This window comes from Passer montanus, unplaced genomic scaffold (assembly GCF_014805655.1).
Source record: "Passer montanus isolate IOZ18808 unplaced genomic scaffold, ASM1480565v1 scaffold8, whole genome shotgun sequence".
NCBI lineage: Eukaryota > Metazoa > Chordata > Aves > Passeriformes > Passeridae > Passer > Passer montanus.
The window spans coordinates 2,633,149-2,657,056 of NW_024373256.1; the positions used below are offsets into that span (position 1 = coordinate 2,633,149).

The window sequence follows — 23,908 nt, forward strand, 5'->3', positions numbered from 1 at the left end:
TGTTTAGCCCAGAAATAAGTTTTGCACCTTTAAGACTGGTTTTGAGAGTGAATGTGGGGAAGAAGAAGTGCACAGAAATATTTTCCCAAACTGATTGGGGGAGAGGCTGCTTGAATCTGCTTTCTAGAGGACCCCCTTTGGAGGTTCTCTCCCAAATCTGCCCTAAACCCTGGAGCTCACAGGGCACAGAAATATTTTCCCAAACTGATTGGGGGAGAGGCTGCTTGAATCTGCTTTCTAGAGGAACCCCTTTGGAGGTTCTCTCCCAAATCTGCCCTAAACCAGGACACCCCTGGAGCTCACAGGGCACGGCTGGATGGGGAAATTCCTGTGGGGGAGCCCCAGGCAGGCCAGCTGGGATCTGCTATGCTGAAGCCCCAGGATGCTGAGCAGGACCTGCAGGCTGGTCCTTTCCTGCCTCCCCCACCACTGAGCCACCCATGGGGACAGTCCTGGCTCCACTCTGTGCAGGATTTGCTCAAGAAACCCTGGAAACTGCTGTGTGCTGCCAGCGACCATCCCACCCCTTCTCTCACCCCACCCTGGGACTCTCCCAAGCCCATGGTTAGACAGAGGTCTCTTAATGCTGCTCAGGTCTGGCAGGCTCTGATGGCTGACCCAATTCAGATCCAGCATCCGGATTTCAAGGCACAACTCTTGGCTGGCCAGCAGTCCCCTGGAATTTGGAATTGTAAAATCCATCAGCTACACATGGGGACAGAATAGCACAGTGCTGAGAGGGGCAGAAACCCAGAAACAAACTCCCTGACTCCTGCAGGACAGCTTTGAATTGAAACCAGCCTGAGGGATGCACCAGCCTAATGGCAGCACCCTCCTTCCTGCAGCCCCAAACCTGTGGCATGAGAGATTGAGGAGAGCAAAGCATTAGATGGTGAGTTGTCCCTGTAGATGAGGAGGCACAGCCACCTCCTATCCCTAAAAAAAACCCCAGATCTCTGCCCCTCTGTGCCCCACTGCCTGTCCCAGTCCCACAGCTCTGCTTGCCAGCCCAGTCCTTGGAACTTGCAAGGAATTCATGCTGCAGCTGGAACATTATTTACTTTACAGACCAAGCCTTGGCACCTTCAGAGGCACAGACTGGAGGGATGGAAATCAGCTCCTAGGAGGAAAGTCTGAGGGAACTGGGATTGTCTGGCCTGGGGAAGAGAAGGCTCAAAGTGACCTTAGGGCCTCTTCCAGAGCCTAAAGGGGCTCCAGGAGAGTGGGAGAGGAACTCTGGAGAGAGCCTGAAGTGACAGGACAGGAGGGGATGGCTTCCCATTGCCACAGGGCAGGGTTAGATGGGATACAGGGAAGAGATTCTTCCCTGGAGGGTGGTGAGGCTCTGGCACAGGGTGTCCAGAGAAGCTGTGGCTGCGCCTGGATCCCTGGAAGTGCCCAAGGCCAGACTGGAGTGGGCTTGGAACAACCTGGGACAGTGGGAGGTGTCCCTGTCCATGGCAGGGGGTTGGAACAGGATGATTTTTCATCCCTTCCACCCCAAACCATTCTGTGATTCCATGATCAGGCAGCCACCTCCCCTTCTCCTTTCTCTTCCCTGGTTCTACCACAGCAGCAGGTTGGACTTTTGGGCTGCATTTTCCTTCCCATGTATTTATCAAGGCAGGACTCCATGATAAACGTGCCCCAAGGCTGTGCAGATTCCCATGGTTACTGTATTTCTGGAAATGTTTTTCCTCCCACAGGCCCCCAAACACAGAAGGGCTTTGCCAGGCAGCACGGAAATGAAAGCACTAAATTGGATTGAATTTCCAAATGCTGTGTGCTCTCTTTCCAAGGGGCAGCAGAGTCTCCTGGGATGAGAGTCTCTGAGCACACACTTCCTAAAGGAAGTTTACTTTGGGCCTCTTTAAATGGGAGCAGCTCATGCATTCCAGCTCTCACATCTGATTTCTCGGTGGATGGAAAGGGACACCAGGAATCATCAGCCTGTTCTGCCTGATGGCACAATTCCAGCAAATTCAGCCCCTGGGCAGTCCCACTACCATTTCAGCTGCTGATGAGGAGAGCCTGATGAAGTGAGACTAATGCAGGATGATATCTGTGATATCTTCCTGAGGCTCTCCACACACCGTGCTGGGAGCTCCCCTCTCCTAACCTGCCTCTGCAGGTGCTCCCACCTCAGTCTTTGCCATGGGCCAGGAAATTCACTGTTACTCCAGTCAATGGAGATATCTGGCTCGTTAGAATCAGCCTCATTTCCTATCAGCTCCCTCCTTTTGCTGGATGAGCTTGGAAGCCTTGGAGGCTCAGGGATGGAGAGCAGAAGGAGGTTACTGAGCAAGGAAGACTTTTGCTCAGGCATGGATCAACCTGAAAAAGCAGCAGCTGTGGGTAAAGGAAATTAGGGCAGTCCAGGACATTCCCTCTGCAGCTGAAGTGGCTGAGACCATTTTCCATGCTCTGGGCTGTTATGGGAAGTACACTTAAAGGCACCCCAGACTATTCCTGCACCTGGCTAACAGAAAAACAGGTGTTTTCCTACAAGACCTGGACAGTGCTGGAGTTTAGTCTGAGGCATGCAGAGTCATTCAGGCATGCACACTCAGTGTCCCACGCTCCCAACACAGTGAACAGCAAAACGTGCCCCACCATGTCCAAATCCTCTTTGTGATGATGAGCTGTGTTGGTGAGGGTGGGAAGAGCAGGAAGACAAAAAGCCACATCCCCCAGGGAAGAGGCACAGAGACTTCGTTTCACACAGATCTTGGGTACACTGACTTCTCCCCTCCCCTTCCCCTTCGCCCGGGAGAAGAATTAGCAGTGAATAAACCTGTCAGTCAGTGATTAAGAGAAGGAGGGCTCTAGTTTGGCAGGGGGGTGTGAGCAGTGCATGCAGAGGCTGGGCTGCCCCGCGGTGGCTGCGGCGCTGGGCGGGTGCCGCTGTGTTTACCTACGTGGCAGGGAACCTGGACTCGGGTTCATTTCAGTTATCCCATGAGACCTGCTCAATAACGGACTGTTGAAGGAAAAAGCAAAATAAAACAGAAAAAAAGAACAAAAAACAAAAGAAGAAGCTCATAAATCCCACATGAATTTGCGCTGGCGCAGCCCAAGCCCCCCTGTCCCGCAGCGATGCCCTGGCACAGCCCCTGCTGCTTCTCCTCTCCTTCCCCACCAAGCAACACACATGGGGACCACACAGAAAGTGATCTGACTTGAAGTGGTGAAGGGAAACCCAGCACCAGAGTGGCCCAGCAGGTCGGGCTGCCCCAGAATGTGCAGAAGTCTCTGTGTTCACTGAGATGCCCTGAGCTGAGGAGCTGCTGCTCGCAGAGCTCCGAGTGTTTCCCCACGTGGGCACCAAGCTCAAAGCCCTGCAAAGGCCCAACCACTTCAAACATCAGCAAGAGACACCAGGTGAGAGGCAAAGCAGGTTTGCTCATGCTGAGCTTCCTCCCAACTGCCCTGTGTTTAATGCTGACTCCTGATCAGCATTATTTGCCCTTCCTTATCCCTGCAGTCCCACATGATGGAACTGGCTGCCAAGGAGAGCTTGGCACAGCATCACTGGGCTTTGGGATCAACAGCAAGCACAGAAGGACCACAGAAGCACAGGGCCATCTGCACCATGTTAACACACAAACAAAATGTGTGTTAAATATGCCCAGGACCCAGACATTGCTGATACACATAAAGACAAAAAAATCTCGCAGTGATGAACACTAAAACTAGAATGATGTGCACATTTCCACCTATATTTCAACTGAAAAGAAGGAGCAGATACTGGAATAGTCCTCCTGTGAAAGACCAAAGAACAAGGAGAACATCAGCCTTTTTTCCAACCAGAGAGCATCTTCTTGCTTCCATCTGAGCAAGATCTGGAGTGGGGGAGTGGGCCCTGCCTGGCTGCACAGTCAGTCCTTTTGCAGTAAAAAACCATCCAGGCTAGCACTGGTGGCTGGGAAATTCTTAGTTTTGTTCCCCTGCCCATTTCTTCCCACTTGGGATCCCCACCAAAGAGAAATGCTGGGCATTCCTCTTTCTCATCCCCCTGGGCAGGACATCTGAGCTCACCTTTGACCTGATATTCCTTAGTTGCCGGCTAACACTGGATCTGTCTTTCTTCAAGAAATCAGGGTTGCTTTTTGATTTCATAATATCTGGGAAGAAGCAAAAGAAGGGGGATTAGCCTGATGCCTTCCTGCAAGGACAGGGCTGGGGCTCTGCCCTCCCAGCCCAGGAAAGTGCCCCGATGAGCCCAACTCTTAGCACTGCCCCAAAGGGCACAGGGGGCTTTTGGGCATCCCTGCATCACGAGGTTTTCCTGATGCAAAACGCCAGAAGGCTTTCAAAGCCCATCAGCTTTGGGTTGGAAGGCCAAGTCCTACACTCAGACCCATTCCTGCACAAGGGTTTGTACTCCAGGATTCCCTGTTAGCTCGGGACACCCAGGACTGCTTAGAGCTGCAGGAGGAGGACTGACCATATCCCGATACAGTGGTGTTCACAGGGGATTTCTCTCCCTGAGCTTCTGTGGCTGCTTTCAGCTGCTCTTTCAACCTGCTGATATCACAGTCTGCCTTGGCCTTCACGATGCTCAGCTCCGTGTAGATGTCTTTGTACTTGTCGCTGGCGTATTTCTTATCCTGGCAAGGGAACAAGAACAACCCGCTGGAGCCAGACAGACAGCTGGAGCCGAGGGCTTTGTGGATGCACTGAAGAGGAGCTTGGCAAATGCTGACGGAAGAAGAGCCGGCAGCAGGAGAGAGGCTTGGCCAGGGCAGTGCACACCCTTGGAGCTGCTTCCAGCAGCGAGCCGGGACTGCAGGAATGGAGAGCTGGGAGCCAAGGGCCAGCACACAGAGCTGCCCGTGCGTGCAGCCCCTCAGCTACAGGGCTCTTAGTGGCTTTTCATTTTAGCCAAGACACAGAATTCAAGCAGAATTCCCAGAAATGGCTTTGGCTTGTCCAGAGCAAACCAGTTCCACCGCTGCGAGGCTGGGCAGATCTCTAACACTGATTGTTTGTGCCATTTAAATCTGATGTGACGTGACAGTAAATGGGGAAATCATGCTGAAAGGGATGTTTTCCCACACTGTCTCCTTTGTGGGGTATGTCTTAAGTTGATACATGGAGTGCTTTACTGATGACACCAAAATGGGTATTGAATTACATTCAGGGGAAAAATTAAATATGGTTTCAAATCTAGGTGTAAATGGGCTGAAATCTAAGCACAGACACACAGGAGCAAAGCACAGTAGGAGGATTTGCAGAACCATCCCTGGCATTACCCTCAGTGCTGTCTGCAGCTCGTCTTTGAGGGAGCTGATCTCCTGCTTCAGGTACTGGATTTCAGATTCTTTCACCCGCAGCAGGACCTGTGGGAACAAAAAACAGCATCTGAGCAGACACAGTGTGACACCTGCTGTACCCAGTAGCAGTCAAGCCAAGGGCTGGAGACTCAGCCTCATGCCAGCACCACAAAGCCTCTGGTCCACCCATCTGCTGCTTCTCATATGAGAAGTTCTCCTGGTTCTTTTGGGAACTTGTCCAAGCTTGCAGTACCAATGTGCTCCCTGCACACCCCAGTTTCTGTCCCCACTGCTCTGCATGGACTGGATCCCAGGGACAAGCAGGGGCTGCAGAAGGAAGAGCGAGTGTCTGGCTCAATGTGGTGAGGAGATCAGGACCCCAGAATCTCCTGGCCTCATACAGCTCATGATAACAGCACTGACCAGCCACGAGAGCCGACTGGGGACAGATGGCTGTGACACCTCCCGGCTGTGACACGCTCCTGGGGTACAGAGAATTTGTGCCCACCCACATGCCTCTCTGCAGAGCTCACCTCCAGCTCGTAGGCATCCTTGCCCTGCGTGAGAGGCGACCCAGCAGCCTCTCCCCCGCCCTCCCCGGTCAGCAGGGTCCGCAGTCGCGTGATCTCCGCAGCCAGGCGGTTATTCAGCTCCTGGGGAGAGCAGGAGAGCCGTTGTGGGAAGGGGGAGCAGGGCCAGGCTCAGCACGGAGCCCGCGGCCAGCAGGGCAGGGAGCCTCACCTGGTTGTGGGCGTTGAGCTCCTGGTTCTCCCGCTGGCACTGGCGGAGGGCCTGCCTCTCAGCCTCCAGCGCCTGCGCCAGGTGGGCGTTCTCCAAACACTTCTGGGAATACTGCTCCGAAAGCACCTCCAGCTCCCGCTGCACCGACTGCAGCTCCTCCCTGCACAACACACCTGGGGGTAGTGCCCTGTCCACACACACAGCCCATTCTTCCTTCAGCATCCCAGGATAACCCAACAGGCAGCTAAGCACCAAGGAGGAGGATCGCATATTCCCTTTGGGAAAAAAACTCAAGCCCCGATTGAGTCAATTTGCTTCTTCCTTGTCCTACCAGAGGCATGCCTGGGCACCAAAAGGGACAGGAGGTCGTTCTCTCAGAGGTTAAGTGGCAGAACTTTCTCAGGTGAGATCTACCAAAATCTACCAATGCCAAGTTCTTCCTTGTGAGGGTGGGTAAGCCCTGGTAGAGGCTGCCCAGAGAAGCTGTGGCTGCCCCTGGATCCCTGGAAGTGTCCAAGACCAGGCTGGATGGCACTTGGGGCAGCCTGGGATAGTTGAAAGCATCCCTGCCCATGGCAAGAGGCTGGAATGAGATGAGCTTTAAGGTCCCTTCCAACCCAAACCATGCCAGGATTCGAAGTTTGCTCTGGGCACTTGGGACCAGGTGTATTTGCACACCTCCCCAATTATACAGACGTATCAAGGTTGATAAAGCTGAGAGGCAGCCCTGCTCAGCTCCCACGGGAGGACAGCCTTGCCATGGAAAGCTCAGAGCTTCCTCCTCACCGTTTGAACGACCCTGCTGCTGCAGCTGTGTGAAAAGCAGCACTGGCTGCTCATCTGCTGCTTCTGGGGAAGTAGCTGTTTTGGGTAATGTGGGGATATTGACCTGGAGCCTGAAAGATTATGGGCAACCAGGATGCTCTGATGGATGCAGCTGCATTGGGACCAAGGGAAGAGGCCCCTGAAATAACCCCAAACTCATCGCCAGAATCAAATGGGAGAGAAGGGTCTCCCCCACACGAACTCCGTGCCAGATGGTGACAGAGGACAGCGAGGGTCTTACAGGTACTGCCTCCGGAGGGCCTCGATGTCGGCGTTGACGCTGCTGATCTGGGAGCGCTGGGACTTCTCCAGCTCCCGCTCCAGCTCCTCGCGGTGCGCGTTCTTCATGGCTTCGATGGCTGCGAGGGGCAGCACAGGGTTAGCACCAGCACCCTCCACCCACGGCTGGCTTTTTGGTTTTGTTCATTTCTTACAGGAATAAAACCTCCCTGCAAAATGTCCCACTGCTTCACGGCCCCTTCAGTCTGTGCCCCAGCGGCAAAGGGGCTTCTGCAAATCCTGGTTTTTAAGAGTCCAAATGATTGTCCCCTTCTCACATTGTTTCCTGGACTGTGGGACTCCTAATGTAGAGCCACTGAACTCCAGTGTTTTAACATTCCCTGGGGCACTGAAGAATTAATTCAGTGTGGAATTGGCAATAATTTAACCACAGGAATGACTAATGCCTTTCGGAGCTGGAATGCAAAACAGATCAGATTGTGTAACAGCCAAAGACAGAGGTACCAAGCCTGGAGAAGGACCAGGAGATGGGCACCAAACCTGGATGACCAGGAGATGGACCGCCACCTAAAACATCTTTCCCACGAGCCCGTTCCCACCTCCCTGTGCAGCCCACCCAGCCCTCACCCCAAACCTGCTCTGCTCCTCAGCGCAGCCAACACCACTCTGGTGTCCCCATCACCACTGTCCTTCCCCTCCATGGGGTCCCTCTGGCACCTGAGATGGTGGCAGCCGTTTCCTCTGCCAGCAGGCGATCCTTCTCCTCCCGCAGCTTCTCCAGCTCCCGCTGGTGCTGCCGCTGCAGGTCCTCGATCTTCTTCTGGTGCGTCTCCTCCATGGCTGCAAAGCCCCTCTCACATGTTGCCTGCAAAGGGAGGAGGGGAAAGGGTTGGCCCAGGAGCACAGGGCTGGTGCCACGGTGGTGGGGAGCCCACCAGGAGCCACATGCCAGCAGGCAGCTCAGCTCCCCAGGTCCAGCAGGGATCTTCTACTTCCCCAGCCAAGGAGCAGGATGGACCTCACAAAGGTCCTACAGTCACTTGACCTTTGACAGCTCCAAGGAAAAGGATGCACAGGAGCAGATCCAGTTGGGGAATGCAAATGTATGTCAAAAAAACAACCCAAAAACCCCTTCTGAGCCCCTTCTGCTCTTTTCAATGCCTGTTTTTTAAAACCTCTGGGTGGAAGGAAGATGACGTGACAGCAACAGGATCTCAATTCCCAACCAAGTATTGCTACAAATGCTGCAGGGAAAATTACTTGCTAATTGAATTACTAGGAAAGAACTCGGGCCAGGACACAGGAGGAGCAATTTGGGGAGTTGGGATTCACCAGGGGTGAGGTCCTGAATTCCTGCCTGGTCCTTCTGTTCCCAGCTCAGCTGCCAGCCTAAGCATATCAGGATCCTGGATGGACACATGGACAGGACCAGCAAAGCCACAGGCAGGCCCACGCCACGAGGGAAGAAGGGGCACACACTGGGGACAAGGTGCTGAGCCCCATCAGGCAGCCTGGGACAAACCTGATGCCAAGCACTGTACAGGGCTTTTCCCTTAATGACACAGGCTGGCTTTATTCCCTGATTTCAGCTGAGCTCCCCTTGACTAACGCCAGTGTTTTCCATGGAAAGTGAGAACTGTCACCTCTGGGACCCCATGGGAAATTTCAGGGGGACAAATTCACTCACCCAGTGGCAGAAGTGCTCATGACAGTCCAACACCACTGACCCTCACTAACACACACCCCTCAGCATCACCTTCTTGGCTAATGCTCTGTTCCCTACACCTAATCCTCACCCCAAAATTTTAGCTTTGGTGGGTTTTTTCCCTCCCATTTAATTTTTAATCCCAAGGCATTCTTCACTTTCCCAGCCTTGTTTGTTTGTTTTTTTAGACTCAGTGCCAGAACCTGCCTGGACTTGGCTGTGGCACAGAGCAGCCCTGCAGGATTCTTCATTACACCCAGAATCATAGAATATGCTGAGTTGGAAAGGATCCACAGGGATCATCAAGTCCAACTCCTGAAACACCTCTAATTTTGGAAGAAAAAGGTGCATACTCTGCCATAGGTCTGGCTGTAGATTCACTATTTAATGTATTGTAAATGCATTGCCATATAAATCCACATGTACAAATCAGTATCTCATAGAATCCCAGAATGGTTTGGGTTGGAAGGGACCTTAAAGTCCATCCAGTTCCACCCCCTGCCACAGGCAGGGACACCTTCTACCATACCAGGTTGCTCCAAGCCTCGAACCTGGCCTTGGACACTTCCATGGATGGGGCAGCTATCCACAGCTTCTTGGAGCCACCTGTGCCAGGGCCTCACCACCCTCAGAGGGAAGAATTCCTTCCTAATATTAAATCTACATCTACCCTTCCTTCATCTAAAGCCCATTGCCCCTTGTCCTGCCACTTCATGCCTTTGTCAGAAGTCCCTTCCAGCTCTCTTGGAGCCCCTCTAGGCACTGAAAAGGGCTCCAAGGTCTTCCTGGAGCCTTCTCTTCTCTGCCAGCAGGCTGAAGAGTTATGCTTGTGTTACTGATGTTACATTCTCCATCAGGTTCTTAAGAGAAGAATGGAGCACATTCAAGCCTCTAGTTTGGGCAGGTTTCCAATTGCTTGGTTGGCTTTCTGACCACCACTGCTTAATTCCAATGGGATTCAGCAAAACTACTGCTCTCCCCAGGCTAAAACCAGCTTTTGGCTGGAGCCGAGCCACACTTCACTCCCAGCTCAAATGTGCTGGATCTTGTGGCTGGAAGCAAGCTCTCCCACATTTCTGCTGATTCTTAAGAGCAACTGGTCTGTGAGAGCCTCACTGGCACAGCCTCTGCATCACTGCTGCCCTTTTGGCTTCCTGCACGACCTGGCAGCCTCCCCTTGTGCTGCCAGAGTCCTCTACAGCCCTAAACTCACTTCTGAACTGGGAATGCTCTCCTAGGAAAAGCAAACCACCAAACCCTTTTTTTTTTTTAGATGCTAGATCTCAAACCAGTTTTACAGCCAGTCTGACTGGTGGGGCAATTTGAACAGTGGCATTTCATTGCCAATGGGTTTCTCTGCACCTCACCTGGGTGTTCTGTAACTGTGCACTCTTTGTTGTGTACAGAACTGCTGTGTCCAACACCAGCATGGTCCTTGCAGCCTCCTGCAGAGGAGCTCTGCTTTGCTACAGAATTTGGCATCTGTTTGCAGCTACTTTCCCTAGGAACATACATTTTGAGAGCATCAAGTTTCCATTTCATCCTGCATTTTTGAAGGCAGCAGAGACAGACTGGAGATTTGATCAGACTGGGAAAGACAGAGCTGAGGAATGCTTTTAAAGGGAAGTCACAAACAAAATGTGTGTGTTGGGTACAAGGAGAAACACTGAGGTCTTCGTGCTGAAGGAGAGCGATGCTATCGAGCTACTTTGAAACTCTCCCTCTCCACACAAAGACCACCTCCAGAAATCCACCTTCCCAAGCCCTCAGCAATGCATTTAGAATACCCCAGCATGGAGAAAAAGGAAACACCATGCTTTACAGAGGCCTGGCTAATACCCTGGGGCTTGTTTCAGCACGCTGGCTCTTTCAGGGGATGTCCCTTGGCTTGGCAAGCAAACCCTGGGACTGCACGTGCCCTCCCACACGCTCAGCAGCACAAGGCAGAAAGTGTTAAACATATCAAGACCTTTAGGTTTTCAAAGTCCTTCTGGTATTTTTCCCTCAAAGTGGAAGCGTTCCCCTCCAGATGTTTGTTCTCCAGCTCATCCCTCATGACGTTCATCTGGGCCTCCAGCTCCTGGATGCGTTCCCTCAGGCCGTGCATGGAGTCCGGGTCACTGCCGGGGTCCTGCCCGGTGCCACCCGCCTCGCCAGCCACCCAGGTGTCCCCAGGGCCCGGGGCCACCGCAGGGGACGCCTCTGGGTGCTGCCTCTGGTACTCATCAAGGGTCTCTTGCAGGCGCTGCAGGTTCTGGCTGTAGTGCTCCTGCAGCGCCTGCAGCTCCTCGCCGTGGATGACCTGCAGCTCCTTGATCTTGGCCTGGAACTTCTCCTCCAGCGTTTGCATCTGCTCCAGGTGGTACTGCTCCATGCTCTGCTTGTCGCGGACAACGGCGTCCAGCTGGTTGAGCCCCTCCACCCTCTCGGCCTTCAGGGCATCCTCTGTCCTGTTGAGCTGCTCGATGACGTTTCGGATCTCCTCCTCGTACCGGCCCTGCAGCTCGCTCAAGCTCTTGCTGTGCTCGTGCCCTTCCTCCTCCAAGAGCCGCCGCTGGCTGTCCAGCTGGGACACCTTTGCCTTGAGGTCAGCGTTCTCCCTCTCCAGCACGGCGATCACCTCGCTGTACTCGGCCTGCTGCTTCCTGAGCAGCTCCTCGTACTCGTCCCGCAGCAGAGACGCCGTCTTCACGCGCTCCTGGCACAGGGCATCCATGCTCTGCAGGGATTCCTTGTAGGACTTCATCTCCCTCTCGTGCTCCAGCCGGACCTTGCAGGCAGCGTAGCAAACCTGAGCCTGAACAATGGCATCGTGGACCAACAAAGACGAATACCGCTCCAGGTCTCCCATGCACGAGTGGTAGGAAAGACTCTGGGACATCTTCAGGAGCTTCTGACAGTCTCTCACGGCCTCCTCGGGAGGCAGAGAGAGTAAGGCAACAGAGATCTCCTTCAGAACATTGGATTTGTCCTTTAGCTGCTGGGCAAGATCTTCCTGAATGGAAACAAGAACTTCACTACTACGGTCTGGGGCGCTGCCAGTCTCCTCCACCTTGGCTAATTCCTGGCACGGCACCATCTGGACATGGCTCCCATCCCAAGACATCTGGGTTCTTTCTGAAGCATCTTTTTGTATTTCAAGTGCTTCAGAAATCTGGTGCATAACTCTGTCAAACTCAGGAGTCCTGTACGCTTTGATGATCTCCTCCAACATGCATTTGTGCTGCTGGAGAGCTGTTTTTGTATTATGGAGCTCTTCTTCAATTGCTTTTAACCTCTGATGGAAAGATTCTCTCATTTTCTCTGCAACAAACCCAAGTTCTGCCTTGATCAAGGTAGCATCTGCTACAGCACTGAGAAAACATGGGGAAATGCCCAAACTTGTTTCTGTTTTACCCTCAGCTTCTCCTTCTCTAGTGCTCAAGTGTGCTCTCAGCTCCTCCACCTGGCTCCAAAACTCCCCTTCCAGCAGCAGCTTTTTAGAGAGGACGCTGGCCAAATCCTTGGCTGTATGAGAAACACTTGCTGGCTCCAACAAAACCACCTCGGCCGTTCCCTGGATCTCTCTCAGAAGCTGGGCTATCTCAGAGCTCGCATTTTTCAAAGACTCTGCTATTTGGTTGATGAGAGAGGCCTCAAATGCCACCCTCTCAGAAAGCCACCTCAGCTGGCCAGTGTCAAACACATCTGCTTGGTGCTCCTTGCAGACGTGCTCCTCTTCTCCCAAATCCCCTCCTTCTGGAGCGGGGCTCTCCGTGGTGAGGCTTTCACTCTGCTGATGCTCCGATGGGACTGGCGCTCCATTCAAGGCTTGGATTGCGTTTGATAAAGTTGTTTCCATGCTAGACAGAGTAACAAGGAACAAATCACCCTCTTTATCCTTGTCTGATTTGGGCAAGGATCTTAGCTGCTCCCTGCACTTCTCTAAGCAAGTCAGCGCTTGATCGTTTTTCATCTGGAAACCTCCCAGCTCGCTGACGTGACTTTCTATGAGCTTGAACTTTTCCTGCCTCTCGCTCTCCAGCTGTGAGATCAAAGCATTGACTTGGGACAAGCTGGTCTGAAGCTGTTCCCGCAGCTGGGACTCCGTGCTGGCCCACTGATGGTGGAGGGCGATGAGCGTCTCCTGGTTATGGCCGTGCTGGCTTTCAAGCTTCATCGTCACATCTTTGAGCTTCTCCTCTGTAATATACAGTTTGGTTTCCAGGGAATGGATGATGGAGAGATAAGTCTCAGAATCGCTTGTCCCTGATGAGGGGTAACCCAGAGCTGGCTCTGAGGACATGCTTTCTTCAGACAGAGATCTGTCCTGGCTTGTGTCTGAAGAGGTACTGCTCGTCCAGTTTTTCTCTGATCCATCTGGATGGATGTATTTTTGACACTGGATGCTTGAAAAACGGATCCTTTGCCTCTTGGCCCCCATGATTCCTACGTCAGGCTTTGCTAAAGCTTTCTGAACCAACTCTTGGTCCTGGAGCTCTACAACTTTAGATGGGGAGCCAAATTCCTCCACCTGCCTCTGACTGGTCTCAAGAACCTCATCCTCCTCCTCCTTCAGTGCATAAGTCAGAGCTGGGAGGACATCCTGAGTTTGCAGAGCCTGCCCCAATTGGGATGGATGACTTTCATCCGCCTCAAGACTGGGGCCAAGGTCTTCTGCCTCCTCAGGACATGGACCTGTGCTCACACTAGCTAATTTCTTTAAAGCCTCCTCCTTGGCCTTTAGTTTTACTTTAGTCTCCTCTAAACTGCTATCTAAAGCAACCACTTTAACCAAAGCCTCACTGAGATCTTGATCTTTCTTCTCCACAATTCTCAAGTGCATTTCCTTAACGTGTCTCAGCTCTTCTTCTTTCTCTTTCAGCACCTCCTGCACCCCCCGGAACTGATCCGACACCTCCTCGAACGACTGCTCCAGATTGTGGTAGTTGGTCTCTTCCATTTTCAACTTTGCTTGTAGCTTTGCAACTTCGTTATCTGACTCGGCCACCTGATTCATGAGCTCGTGGAACCGGCACTTGATCTGATCCCTCTCTCTTTCAAGCTCCTTGATGTGCTCAGCAAGTTTTTGGATGCTTGCCTCCTTCATGGCCAGCTGCTCCTCCAGCTGGTGGACGAGCTCGCTGCCTTCAAACTTGGCGCTCAACTTCTCCTTCTGCAGAATCTCCATTTGCTGCTCGCTGTTCTGCAGCTGATTCTCGTACTCGTTGGCCTTGTCCTCCACCTCCTTCAGGCTCCGGATCAAAACCTGCTTCTCCCTCTCGCAGCTCTCCAGCAAAGCCTCGTAGTTCTTCTGCAGCTTCTCCTCCATGAGGACCCGTGCCTGCTCGCTGGCATTCAGCTGCCCGCTGAGGTCCGTGATCCTGTCCTGGAGCCGCTGCACTTCCTTCTGGTGGTCCCGCTGCAGAGCCTGCTGCATCTCCAGGTCCCGCAGCTCCTGGGTCTTCTCCAGCAGCAGAGCCTCCGCGCTCTTCAGCTTCTGCTCGCTGGCCTTCAGCTGGGAGCTGAGCGCGGCCTCGCCGTGCTGCCACTCCTCCAGCTGCTCTTTGGCTTTCTCCTTCTCGCTCCTCAGGTCGCTCTTGAGCTTGGCCAGGGTCTGCTCCTTGATGGCGAGCTCGGCCGCCGCGTTACTGAGCCTCGCCTGCAGGCTCTGAATCTCGGCCTCGTGGTGCCGGATCACGTCCTTGGCCTCGGCGTAGCTGCGCTTCAGCGACTGAATCTGCTGATTGATCACCTCTTGACGCTGGCATTGGGCTTCCAGCTCGCTTTGGAGGTCTTGGTTGACTTTGTGGAGCCTCTGCCAGGCACCTGATGGCGAGGCGGCCACCTCGGTCTTAAAAAAATTGATTAAATACTAGATTAGTAACACTCTTGGCTCTCCCTTCTGAGTGTCACACCTCTGGCCAGGCAGGCCGTGGAAAAGCTCCTCACAGCGACTTGGCTGCTACCCACTGCTCCAATTGGGATGATTTGTTCTTGGCACAATTTGGTTTGTTTAACCAACTTTTTTTTTTTTTTTAAATGAGCGACAACTGCTTTCCAGTAACAGAAAACACTGACCACAACATCAAAACAGCTGTACAGTAACAGGCTAAATGGAAAAAAAAATGAACCCAAACTCAAACAGAATCAAAAAAAAACAATGAAAAAGAAACACCAGCAGTAAAACGGAGACAGACAGACAAAAGAAAAATGCCAAGGATGATGAGGAGGAGGAGATGGAACAAGGTGGAGGAGAAAGGAACTGCTTTTTTTTAGCAAGTTTGTTTGTTTGTGAAACAAAAAGTGCACAGTTCAGGTAATACAGTCCACCGACCAAAAGCAACAACAGAAAGTGAGATGATAGCAAATGACATCACATCCCACCCAAACACGGGGCGACGGGCCAGCCATTGTGGTGGAGATGTCATTTCTGTGCTTGCCAAACAGGACTGAGTGGCTGCTCATCGTTTTAGAGAGGTGCTGTTATGCTAAAGCTTAGGGCTAGGGAGGATCTAATTTCTCTACCTGCAAAATAAAATAAACCAACAAAGGACAAAATAAAAAGCCTGACAAATGGAGGGAAGGAAAAGGTGTGATGAGAACGTAAAAATGAAAGAAACCAACCTTTGTGAGATTCAAACCAAAGCAATGGAGCATGCAAAGAGAAAACTCACAGAAAGCGTCATGCAAAAGGCGACAGAAATTATGTATCTTAAAAAAAAATACACAGACAGGAAGAGGTGAGAAAGCACAGTGTTAAGCTAGGAATTTGGCCTGCCTTGCTGTACTCTGGTTGCTGATTAAGGAAAGCCCACAGATGTGACACTCAGTTATGTTAAGTTAAATTTCATGCTTTACACCAAAAACATGCAAGAATATCCGTCTGGGACAGGTTAGTACGTGCCCCCCTCCCACCCACAGTGGCTGGAGAGGGGGATGTCCCCAGCCCATTTGCCAGGAGCAGGAGCTCCTGGTGTTTGTCCCAGTAGGGATCAAGGTTAGGGTGCCCCATCCCGAGGAAGCTCAGAGCAAGAGAGGGGTTACACGAGGCCAGAGAGGCTTCAGTGCACGGCACATGCATTGGAGGGTGGCTCAGCACTGCTTCGTGGAACAGGCAGTGCATGGGGGTCCCTGAGGGGCTGGTCAGGCTGCCAAGGAGGGGCTGGTGCCTCCCAGGCAGCTCAGGAGGGATGGGCTTGGCAGCAGTCAGGTTTCTCTATCAGCCCTCCTAACAGACAATGCAGGAACCTCCCCAGAATCAGGCATGATTCAGACATGAAATTTCGGACATGAAATTCAGAGGGGTTGTCCAAAAAAATGCTGTGATGTTTGTCTGCAGTCTGGGGCTGCAGAACTCCCCCAGAGTGTCCACGCTCTCCAGCCCAGCAGGGTTTGGTGGGGTTACTCCCTTCTACAACAGGACTTTAATCCCTCTGGTTCCCAGGAAACACAAGGGAAATCCCCAGAACAATTTGATTGGAGCAGGCAAAAAGCTCCAACCTTTCCAAAAACCCTCTCCAACTTCCAGGTCCAAGTCTGGGTCACTTCTCTCTGCAGCTCAGCCTCTCTGCAGGCTTCCCCTCTTGCCACCCCTCCTCGTATCGAGGCACTGTGGCCAACCTCAATCTGATGGCGGATTCAGCATCCAGCTTTTATCCCCATTCCCTGATTTTTCCAGGCTCCAGGCAAAGGGAGGTCAGACGCCTCTGCCCCAGGGAAGTGGGACTTAGTTACTCTTCCAGCTCTGCCAAGTGAAAATGGAACTCCTCCAAGCAGGCACTGTCAGCTCGGAGACTCCAGAAATGAATTAATTACTCCTCCTGGGAGATCATGGGCAAGGAAGGCAAGCTGTCCCCCTCCCTGGGCTGGCTCCACTGCCTGTGCAACTTCTTCAGGGAAAATTTTCCTGTGAGAAATAAGGATGCAAGGTTTGGCATGGACACTGGGTTTTGCTGCCACGGCAGCGCAGCGTGCGGCAACGCGCGGCCACTTTGATCCACAGCCAGTTTGGTCAAGTAGATTTGAGCAGGTCAAAATGCTGACCCTGCACAGAACAAGACTATGGACCCCTGAGAGCAGCCAGAAGCTGCTGCCACAACTTCCCCTGGGCATGGAAGTTCTCAGAGGAAGGGCTGCAAAAAACCTGCTTTGTCTGGACGAGGGGAGGAAAGATTTTCCCAAAGACCATCCTGTTTCTTTTGCCAGATCCTCCAAAATTAATTTCAAGGCTTTGCTGAGGAATCTTGTGGCAGCAGAAACCACCAAACTGACCCAAGACAAGAGGTCATCCCAGTGCAAATCCCACTCTGGCTGCAGGGAATGTGACCAGGAGATACATCTGAGTGTCCTGTGTTTGCCCATGTAACGGGCAGACAAAATCCGCAGCCAGGAATAACTGGTGGGCTATAGGATGCTTGGAAAGCCTTGTGTGCACCCCACTGCCTGAGGGGAGTACCTGGGGCACAGAAAGGGGGAAACAGCTGTTGCAAAGGCAAACACAGTATGGGATGGATCAGAGTGGACTTTGCTGAAGTCCCATCTGACTGGGTCTGTTTTGTTTTCCCTTGGGAATGCTAACAGTTAATGCTGCCTTCTATTCCATCTCAGATCAGAGGTTTCCATAAGCAGATGACTCTGGCAATGCTACAGAATCAGCCACGTTTGCAAGAAGGTCAAATCTCTCAGAGCTCAGTGGTGGTCACCCAGGATGTCCCCACGAACACCACAGACAGAAGCCCACCAGGGATCCCTCGGGCACAGGGAAGATGGATCTCCACCTCCTCCCTGCTCTCCTACCTGCAACACGTAGCCCTCCCGGGCGCTCTGCTCCCGGCCCAGAGCCACTTTCAGCTGATCCTGCAAGTGCCGGTTCTGCTCCAGGAGCTCCAGGGCCTCCTTCTGCTTCTGCTCCAGCTGGAGGGACATGAACAGAGACAGCGTCCAGGGAGTGGGCAGGGGATCAGCCATAAGGAACAGCAGCTCGGAGGGGACACAGAGCAGAATTAACGGAGCTTTTGATGGCACCACTGCTCTGCTCTGCTCTGGGACCTGGATTTCATTTTGCCAGGAAAATCCCTCCCCTCTGAAAGAATTTATTTATGTAATAGTGTAATTCGTAAAGCTCACTGCAGCAAAGGATGAACGGTACCGGCTCATGCCAGGCACGACCCTGGTAAATCCCAGCCCAGTTCAGCTCAGTGATATTCCTGGTTACTCCATAAGAAAAGGTTACCCCTTTCATTCCCACTAATACACCTTAATCCCAACTAACAACAATCTTTGTTATCCCAGGCACGGAACTCTTCCAAGTGAGCTGAGTCTCCTCCATTCTTTTCCAAAAATCTTAAGACTATTTGATGTAGGCTCCACAAAAAGGGAACCTTTGTGGTGTGTGCTCAGCTCATGGCAGTTTATAAATGCAGACCCAAGTCCCGACAGCTGCAGAGGCACAGAAGATTAGGAATTTGTAGTCTGGTTGACACACTTTGATTGTACTCATTTTGTCAGAGACAGGCTGGCTACATCCACCACAAATCAGGCTGTGCTGCTGGGAGGGATAAGGAAGTACCAGGCCATAAGAACAGCCCTTTCTGCAACTGTGAGAAACTTGAAAGCTGCTGACAGGGCTGAACAGGAGTGGATGCAGATCAGTGCCCTGCCAGCACCCCAAGGAACCTACAGCATCCCTACTAGCTGCTATTATGAAGGAGGAATATTTACAGCTGTTTTTAAGCCTATATCACACTCCCTACAGTCACCCCAGTGGCCTGAAGGCCATTGTGGCAGGCAGCCTGCACCCTACACAGCCCTTTACCTCCTTCTCCAGCAGCGTGGTCAGGTGCTGCTTCGTCAGCCCCTCTTCCTGGCCCTCGGCGTGGGCGAGGTGCAGGGGCGTGATGGGGATCTGCTTCTCCTCCCGCAGCGGCGTGGTCTCCACCTGGTGCCAGCGCTGCTCGATCTCCACGTGGACGTTCTGCGGTTTGATGTCTGCTGGGACAGGCAGGATCCTGTCCACCTCCATCCTCAGCGCCTCCTCCGACCCTGCCCCGTCCACGGCATCGATCATCTCGAAGCGCTTGCGCCGCTCCTCCCGCCGCCGGGCCCGCTCCCGCTCCAACTCCCCGGGGTCGGCGTCGGCAGCTCCGCTGTCCCTGGGGAAGGAGTCTGCAGCGTTGGCACGCTCCTGCACCAGGGCCTGCTGGATGGGGCGGAATTCAGCCCAGTCAAACGTCTTGGAGCGTCCTTCTCGCCGGCGTTCCCGGGCACGGCTCCGCTTCTGCTCCGTGTCCAGCTCGGCTTGCTCCGCATCCGGCTTCTCGCTCAGCTTTGGACCGCTCTCGAAGGAAGAGCCTGTTTTGCTTTTCTCTTCTGGCAGCGAGCTGTGAGGACAGAGAGAGGGTGAAGGAAAGTGTCAGTGGGCTGGAGGCAGCCAGGCGCTCCCATGCATGCCTCCAAGAGCCGGGTGGAAAAGGGCTGCTGGAAGCCCAAGCCAATGCCACGTGGGTGCCCCCTGCCCCTCCATCTCCCCTCGCTCCTCGGGTGCAGGAGCTGTTGCTGCCCTTGCCCAGGATGTGCTGGTGTGCAAAGCCTTGGTGCAAGCGGCCCCAGCTGCTCCTGGGACACCCTGGCACCCGGAGAGTGGCTGCTCCCAACCTTGTTCCTCCTCGGCAGCCACACTGTGGGGCCAGTGACCATGAGCAAGCAGCAACCCATGGCTGAGGCAGCGACCCCAAACTGTGCTGTCAGAGGTTCCAACAGCCCCTCCAGCCCCCAGGCTGTGGGGCTCCATGCACACCCCGGCTAGCATGGCCATAGTCACGTGCTTGTGGGAAAGATGCCACCAATCCCACCAAAACCAGGCCTGCTTCGGAGCTGTGGGGTGGAGAAGCACAGAGCAGCTCTAAGAGTCTTGGGAAACAAGGCTGAGGTTCCCCTTCAGCTTGGAAAATATTAATGGGTCCATAACTTCTCTGTGCCACTATCTGCACTGAAGGCACAGACCTCCCCAGGGCACCCAGCCCCACAGGCAGCACGGGCAGCCCCCCTGGCACTGGGCAGCCCCCCTGGCAGCACGGGCAGCCCCCCGGCACTGGGCAGCCCCCTGGCACTGGGCAGTCCCCTGACATGGGCAGGGGTGAGTGCAGCAAGGAGAGCGCGTTACTCAACACATCACGGAAATCACTGAAAATGCCAATTTCTCAAGCAAGGAATGACTTTTAGTGCTGAGTTAGAGGGTGGTGGGTTGAGGGGGGAGACAGACTCATCAAGCAGGGAAAGTTAATAGGGGAAGGCAATACCATTTCTAACCTACAGACAATCCATAATGCAGTATCAGCTTATTAAATACGGACATGCCAGCCCTGCAACATGCAGATCAAAATTAAACCAGAAAACAGCAGTATGCTACATCTGTTGAGGAAACCTGTCCCAAGGGAGTAATGGGCACTTGCTGAACTCTCTTTGCTACCCAAAGCTGCCTCCCAAGGCACAGTTTGGCTGCTCAGGATGACTCTTGGCTCTCCCTGCTTCCAGTACAACCACAGCATCCCCAGCCTCCAGCAGGGACTCAACAAGCTTTGTGCAAGAGCTGGAAAGCAGCTCACTGTGCCCTTCACTACAGGCTCTGACCCATGGGACCACATGCATGGGGACTGCCATGATCAGGAACAGGAACAGCAGCAGCAGCAGCAGCAGCATCACGACTTCTCCCACCTCAGAAACACACCCCAGCCCCCAGCCATGAACCTCATGTTTGTGCATATGCCCAAAACAAAGGATGGAGCAGAAGACATGGCTCTGTGTGGGCTAGTATCTTCCGATGCACTGTCATCCAGCAGCAAACCACAGGCTCAGTAGAGCTGGGTTTTGAGAGACTCTGGCAGTTACAGGCTAAAACCAGCTCAGAGATAATTCCTTCTTCAGTGCTGTCACTTGCAGCTAATAAAATAAACCCAGAAGGCACAACGATGAAATGTCACTGTTTCTCACCCATGATACTGCATGACTCCAAAGCCAGGCTCTCAATCTGGAGTCAGTTAGTGATTACAGCTGCATTTTAAAGTAAAGCAGGGATGAGACTGAGTCTTAACGTGGACAAGAGCATCAGGAAAGAAATGGGGGTCCTGGGGCCCGCCACATGGTGTTGGGACACAGATATTTTGCTGCTCTAAATCCCACGTGGAAGAATCTTGGCATTTCTAGAGGTGACATCTCTCATGAGCTCATTTCTCCTCTGCTGCTTTCCAAAGGGCATGGGATGTGGGTCAGGGAGCAGAGGGATGGCCGCTGGGAACGAAGGGAAGACACTCAGAAGGCTGACCCAAAGTTTCTCATTTCATCTCCTGCAAGTGCCCCATGGCTATTAATTCTGCTCAACCACGTCACATCTTCTCCACCACAGAGCAATTAATTCTTATCACACAGGAAGGGATGATCTTTGCCTCCCAATGGTATTTACAGGTTCAAATAAAAAGGTTTTTTTAACAGGGGTGGGTGTGGGAGTGGTGCAAGCTGCAAGCTGAGCACGCTGTGGCAAGAAGAGCACAAAGGTTGCAGGGAACTGGGGTGTACTGGGGAACTCAGCCTCGCAAGGGCTGTGAGCTCAACGTGGATCCAGTTCTGAAGCAGCCACTTTTGTTCATGGGGATATTTTCTATTTGCCCCATCATCATCAGCAGACTGTAATTAGTGCCTCTGCAGATTGCAGGGCACTGCTGAGGACAGGGAGCAGTGCAGTATCTGCTGCCCATGCTGGGTGCTGACACATGCAGCAATGTAAACCATCATTAGGGCTCAAGAAACCAAGACAAGGAGTGTTTGGCTGAGTGGAGCCATGGCAGCAGGTTAATGAGACACAGCTAAGGGCTGCAGCAGTGTGTGGGACCCTCCTCAGGGGTGGGTGAGCACTGCTGCCCTCCCGGCACACTGAGCACAACACTGTGCCAACACCTGGCACCCCTCCATGCTGAGCCTTGGGCAGTTTGTCCTTCCAGCAGCCCCCTTCACCCACTGCTTCCCTGGTGCAGAATGCAATGGCATCCCAAAGCCAGGTGGGATGGGCTGGGATGCCCCACGCTGCTGCCAAGGGCTGCCAGGCAGGCACCAGTGAACACAGCCCTGCTGCACACACAGAGCAGGACTCCAGCAACACGACTGACCCACAGCACCAGCTCGGTGGGAAACCACAGAAGCACACACACATCATTCCCTTTTCCCAGCTCAGGATTGGTTCAAGGTCTGTCTGTGCAGTGTAACAAGTTACTGCCCAACAGGGACCTGCGCCTGGACCCTCTCAGAGGGAAAGCCAAGTGAAACCACTCTGTGTGGGCTTGGAGCAGGTGCAGACAGTGAGCACAGGGCTATCGTGCTGCAGTAACCTGGGAGCAACCATTAATACATCTGGCTCTTTAAAGGCAGAGAGGTCCCCTCAAATTTCCTTGGTCTTCATCTTCGTATCTAGTCACATCGGAAGATACCAGTGTGGGGAAATCAAGGGTCAAGACCAGGTTGCTTCTTCCCTTCTCTCTGGTTTTTATTTAAAGGAAAAAAAAAAAAAGGAAGGGGGGGAAGAAAAGAAAGAAAAATAAATGGAAACTGCAGGACTTCCCATCCGAGGTGCAGAAAAGGAGGAGCATGCAGTGAATCACAAGATATACAAACCACAGAACGTTAATACAGGAGAGAACACAGTTTTCCAACCTGGGCTTCAGCACGGATAGTTTCAAAGAGAAGTTTTTCCTGGGATTGCATGGAAATCAAACATACACAGGAGTGAGGAGAAAGGCGGCTTCCCTGAGTCCCCTGTGAAATCCACCAGAGCTCGGGCACGGCTGGGAAAACAATGGCTGAGGGCTAAGCAGGATGGGGAAGGAGAAGCTGGAGCATCTCCAGGTCAACAGCACTGGGTGAGAAGAGCCATTCCATCAACACAGGAACAAACCTGGCAAAACCCTGCTGGCTGCAGCTACAGTAAGGACAGGAGACTGAGTTAGCGGTGTAGCCGTGTCCACACAGCCTGTAAGAAGTGGCCTGTATGAGTGTGGCCAGCACAGACAGCTGTGAGGAGGCCAAACAGCCTGTACACACAGCCAGAAGTGCCCACAGAAGGTACTCTGTGACGCAGGAGGTCCCCTTCCTCTGGCACTGATGCAGGAGGAGACACCAGCATTACTACAGCTTAAGGGGGATGAGCTGCAGTAGCTTTTTGGAAGATCAGAAGAGGAGGGAAGATGATTTCCTGGCTGGAGTTTAAAATAGATCAGAGCCAAACAGTTTCTAAACTGAACCCTGGGCTCCTGCTGCTGTGACCCGTAGAGGGGCTGGGCAGCTCCTGCTGAACAGTAGCCAGAGGAAAGGGTGAACCCAGCACAACTGAATCCAAGGGGTTTCACAATACCTGGTAGGAATCCAGAGGAGCCTTGATATAGGAACAGTATTTCATAGTCCTATGCACAAATTAAAACCACATTTTCAACCCTCTTTGAAATCTGCACGTGTAAGAATAACTCGGCATATCAGCGTCCCCAAAACGCGTATCCAAATTAAGCTCAGAGAGATGTGAGAAAAAGCTGCAGCTTCCAGGAACAGACAGAGGCTCAGAAAGAGGAAAGAAAAGGGATGAGGGATGAGTTACTCCTGCACAGCAAACCACACAGCTGCAGGGGCTGCCACAGCCCCCCTTACCTTGTTACATCAGGAGCAGTGGTGGGGCGAACGTGTTTCATGATGGTCTGGATCCAGTTGCGGCGGATGCCCGACGTCATGGCAGAGAGGGTGAACTCCCCTTCCTTTGTCTACAGAGAGAGAAAGAACAGCTCAGAGCAGGTGATTGCACACACCAGCAGCTTCCCAACTCCCCAAGACCACCCTGCACTCATCCCCAAGCCCCCAGTGCTAGGGCACTGCTTGCTAGCCACACAGAGTCAAACCCAGCCCCTGTGTCCCCCAGCACACTCCCAGTGGGAATTAGCATTTCCCAGCAATCAGGCTGGTCCTGCCATAGGTGAGACCCTAAGGCTGTGACAAAACCTTCCCTTTCCCCCTTCCTTTTCTGACAGTCAAAAAACTGGCTCTCAAATCCAAGGCCACAGCTCTCTGGAGCACTGTGTGGGGATGCTGAGCAGCTTCTCTTGGATGTTTG

General features: G+C 53.0%; 1 protein-coding gene across 9 annotated transcripts in view; it reads right to left on the reverse strand.

Moving 5' to 3' along the window:
- Window positions 1-23,908, reverse strand: part of LOC120513241 (myosin phosphatase Rho interacting protein) — a 73,192-nt gene that overhangs the window by 1,431 nt on the left and 47,853 nt on the right. For 3 of the 9 annotated variants that reach the window (XM_039732443.1, XM_039732439.1, XM_039732438.1), the window contains 12 exons: window positions 23,452-23,561; window positions 22,468-22,506; window positions 18,584-19,148; window positions 17,566-17,682; window positions 10,757-14,620; window positions 7,800-7,947; window positions 7,084-7,201; window positions 6,018-6,177; window positions 5,810-5,929; window positions 5,256-5,342; window positions 4,448-4,610; window positions 4,039-4,124 (listed from right to left, as the gene is read on the reverse strand). In XM_039732443.1, coding sequence (XP_039588377.1) covers window positions 4,039-4,124; window positions 4,448-4,610; window positions 5,256-5,342; window positions 5,810-5,929; window positions 6,018-6,177; window positions 7,084-7,201; window positions 7,800-7,947; window positions 10,757-14,620; window positions 17,566-17,682; window positions 18,584-19,148; window positions 22,468-22,506; window positions 23,452-23,561 — 5,577 coding nt within the window. Of the gene's footprint in view, window positions 1-2,914; window positions 2,981-4,038; window positions 4,125-4,447; window positions 4,611-5,255; window positions 5,343-5,809; window positions 5,930-6,017; window positions 6,178-7,083; window positions 7,202-7,799; window positions 7,948-10,756; window positions 14,621-17,565; window positions 17,683-18,583; window positions 19,149-22,467; window positions 22,507-23,451; window positions 23,562-23,908 lie in introns of all 9 variants that reach the window. The other 6 variants (XM_039732440.1, XM_039732441.1, XM_039732437.1 and 3 more) reach the window with 6 other exon arrangements.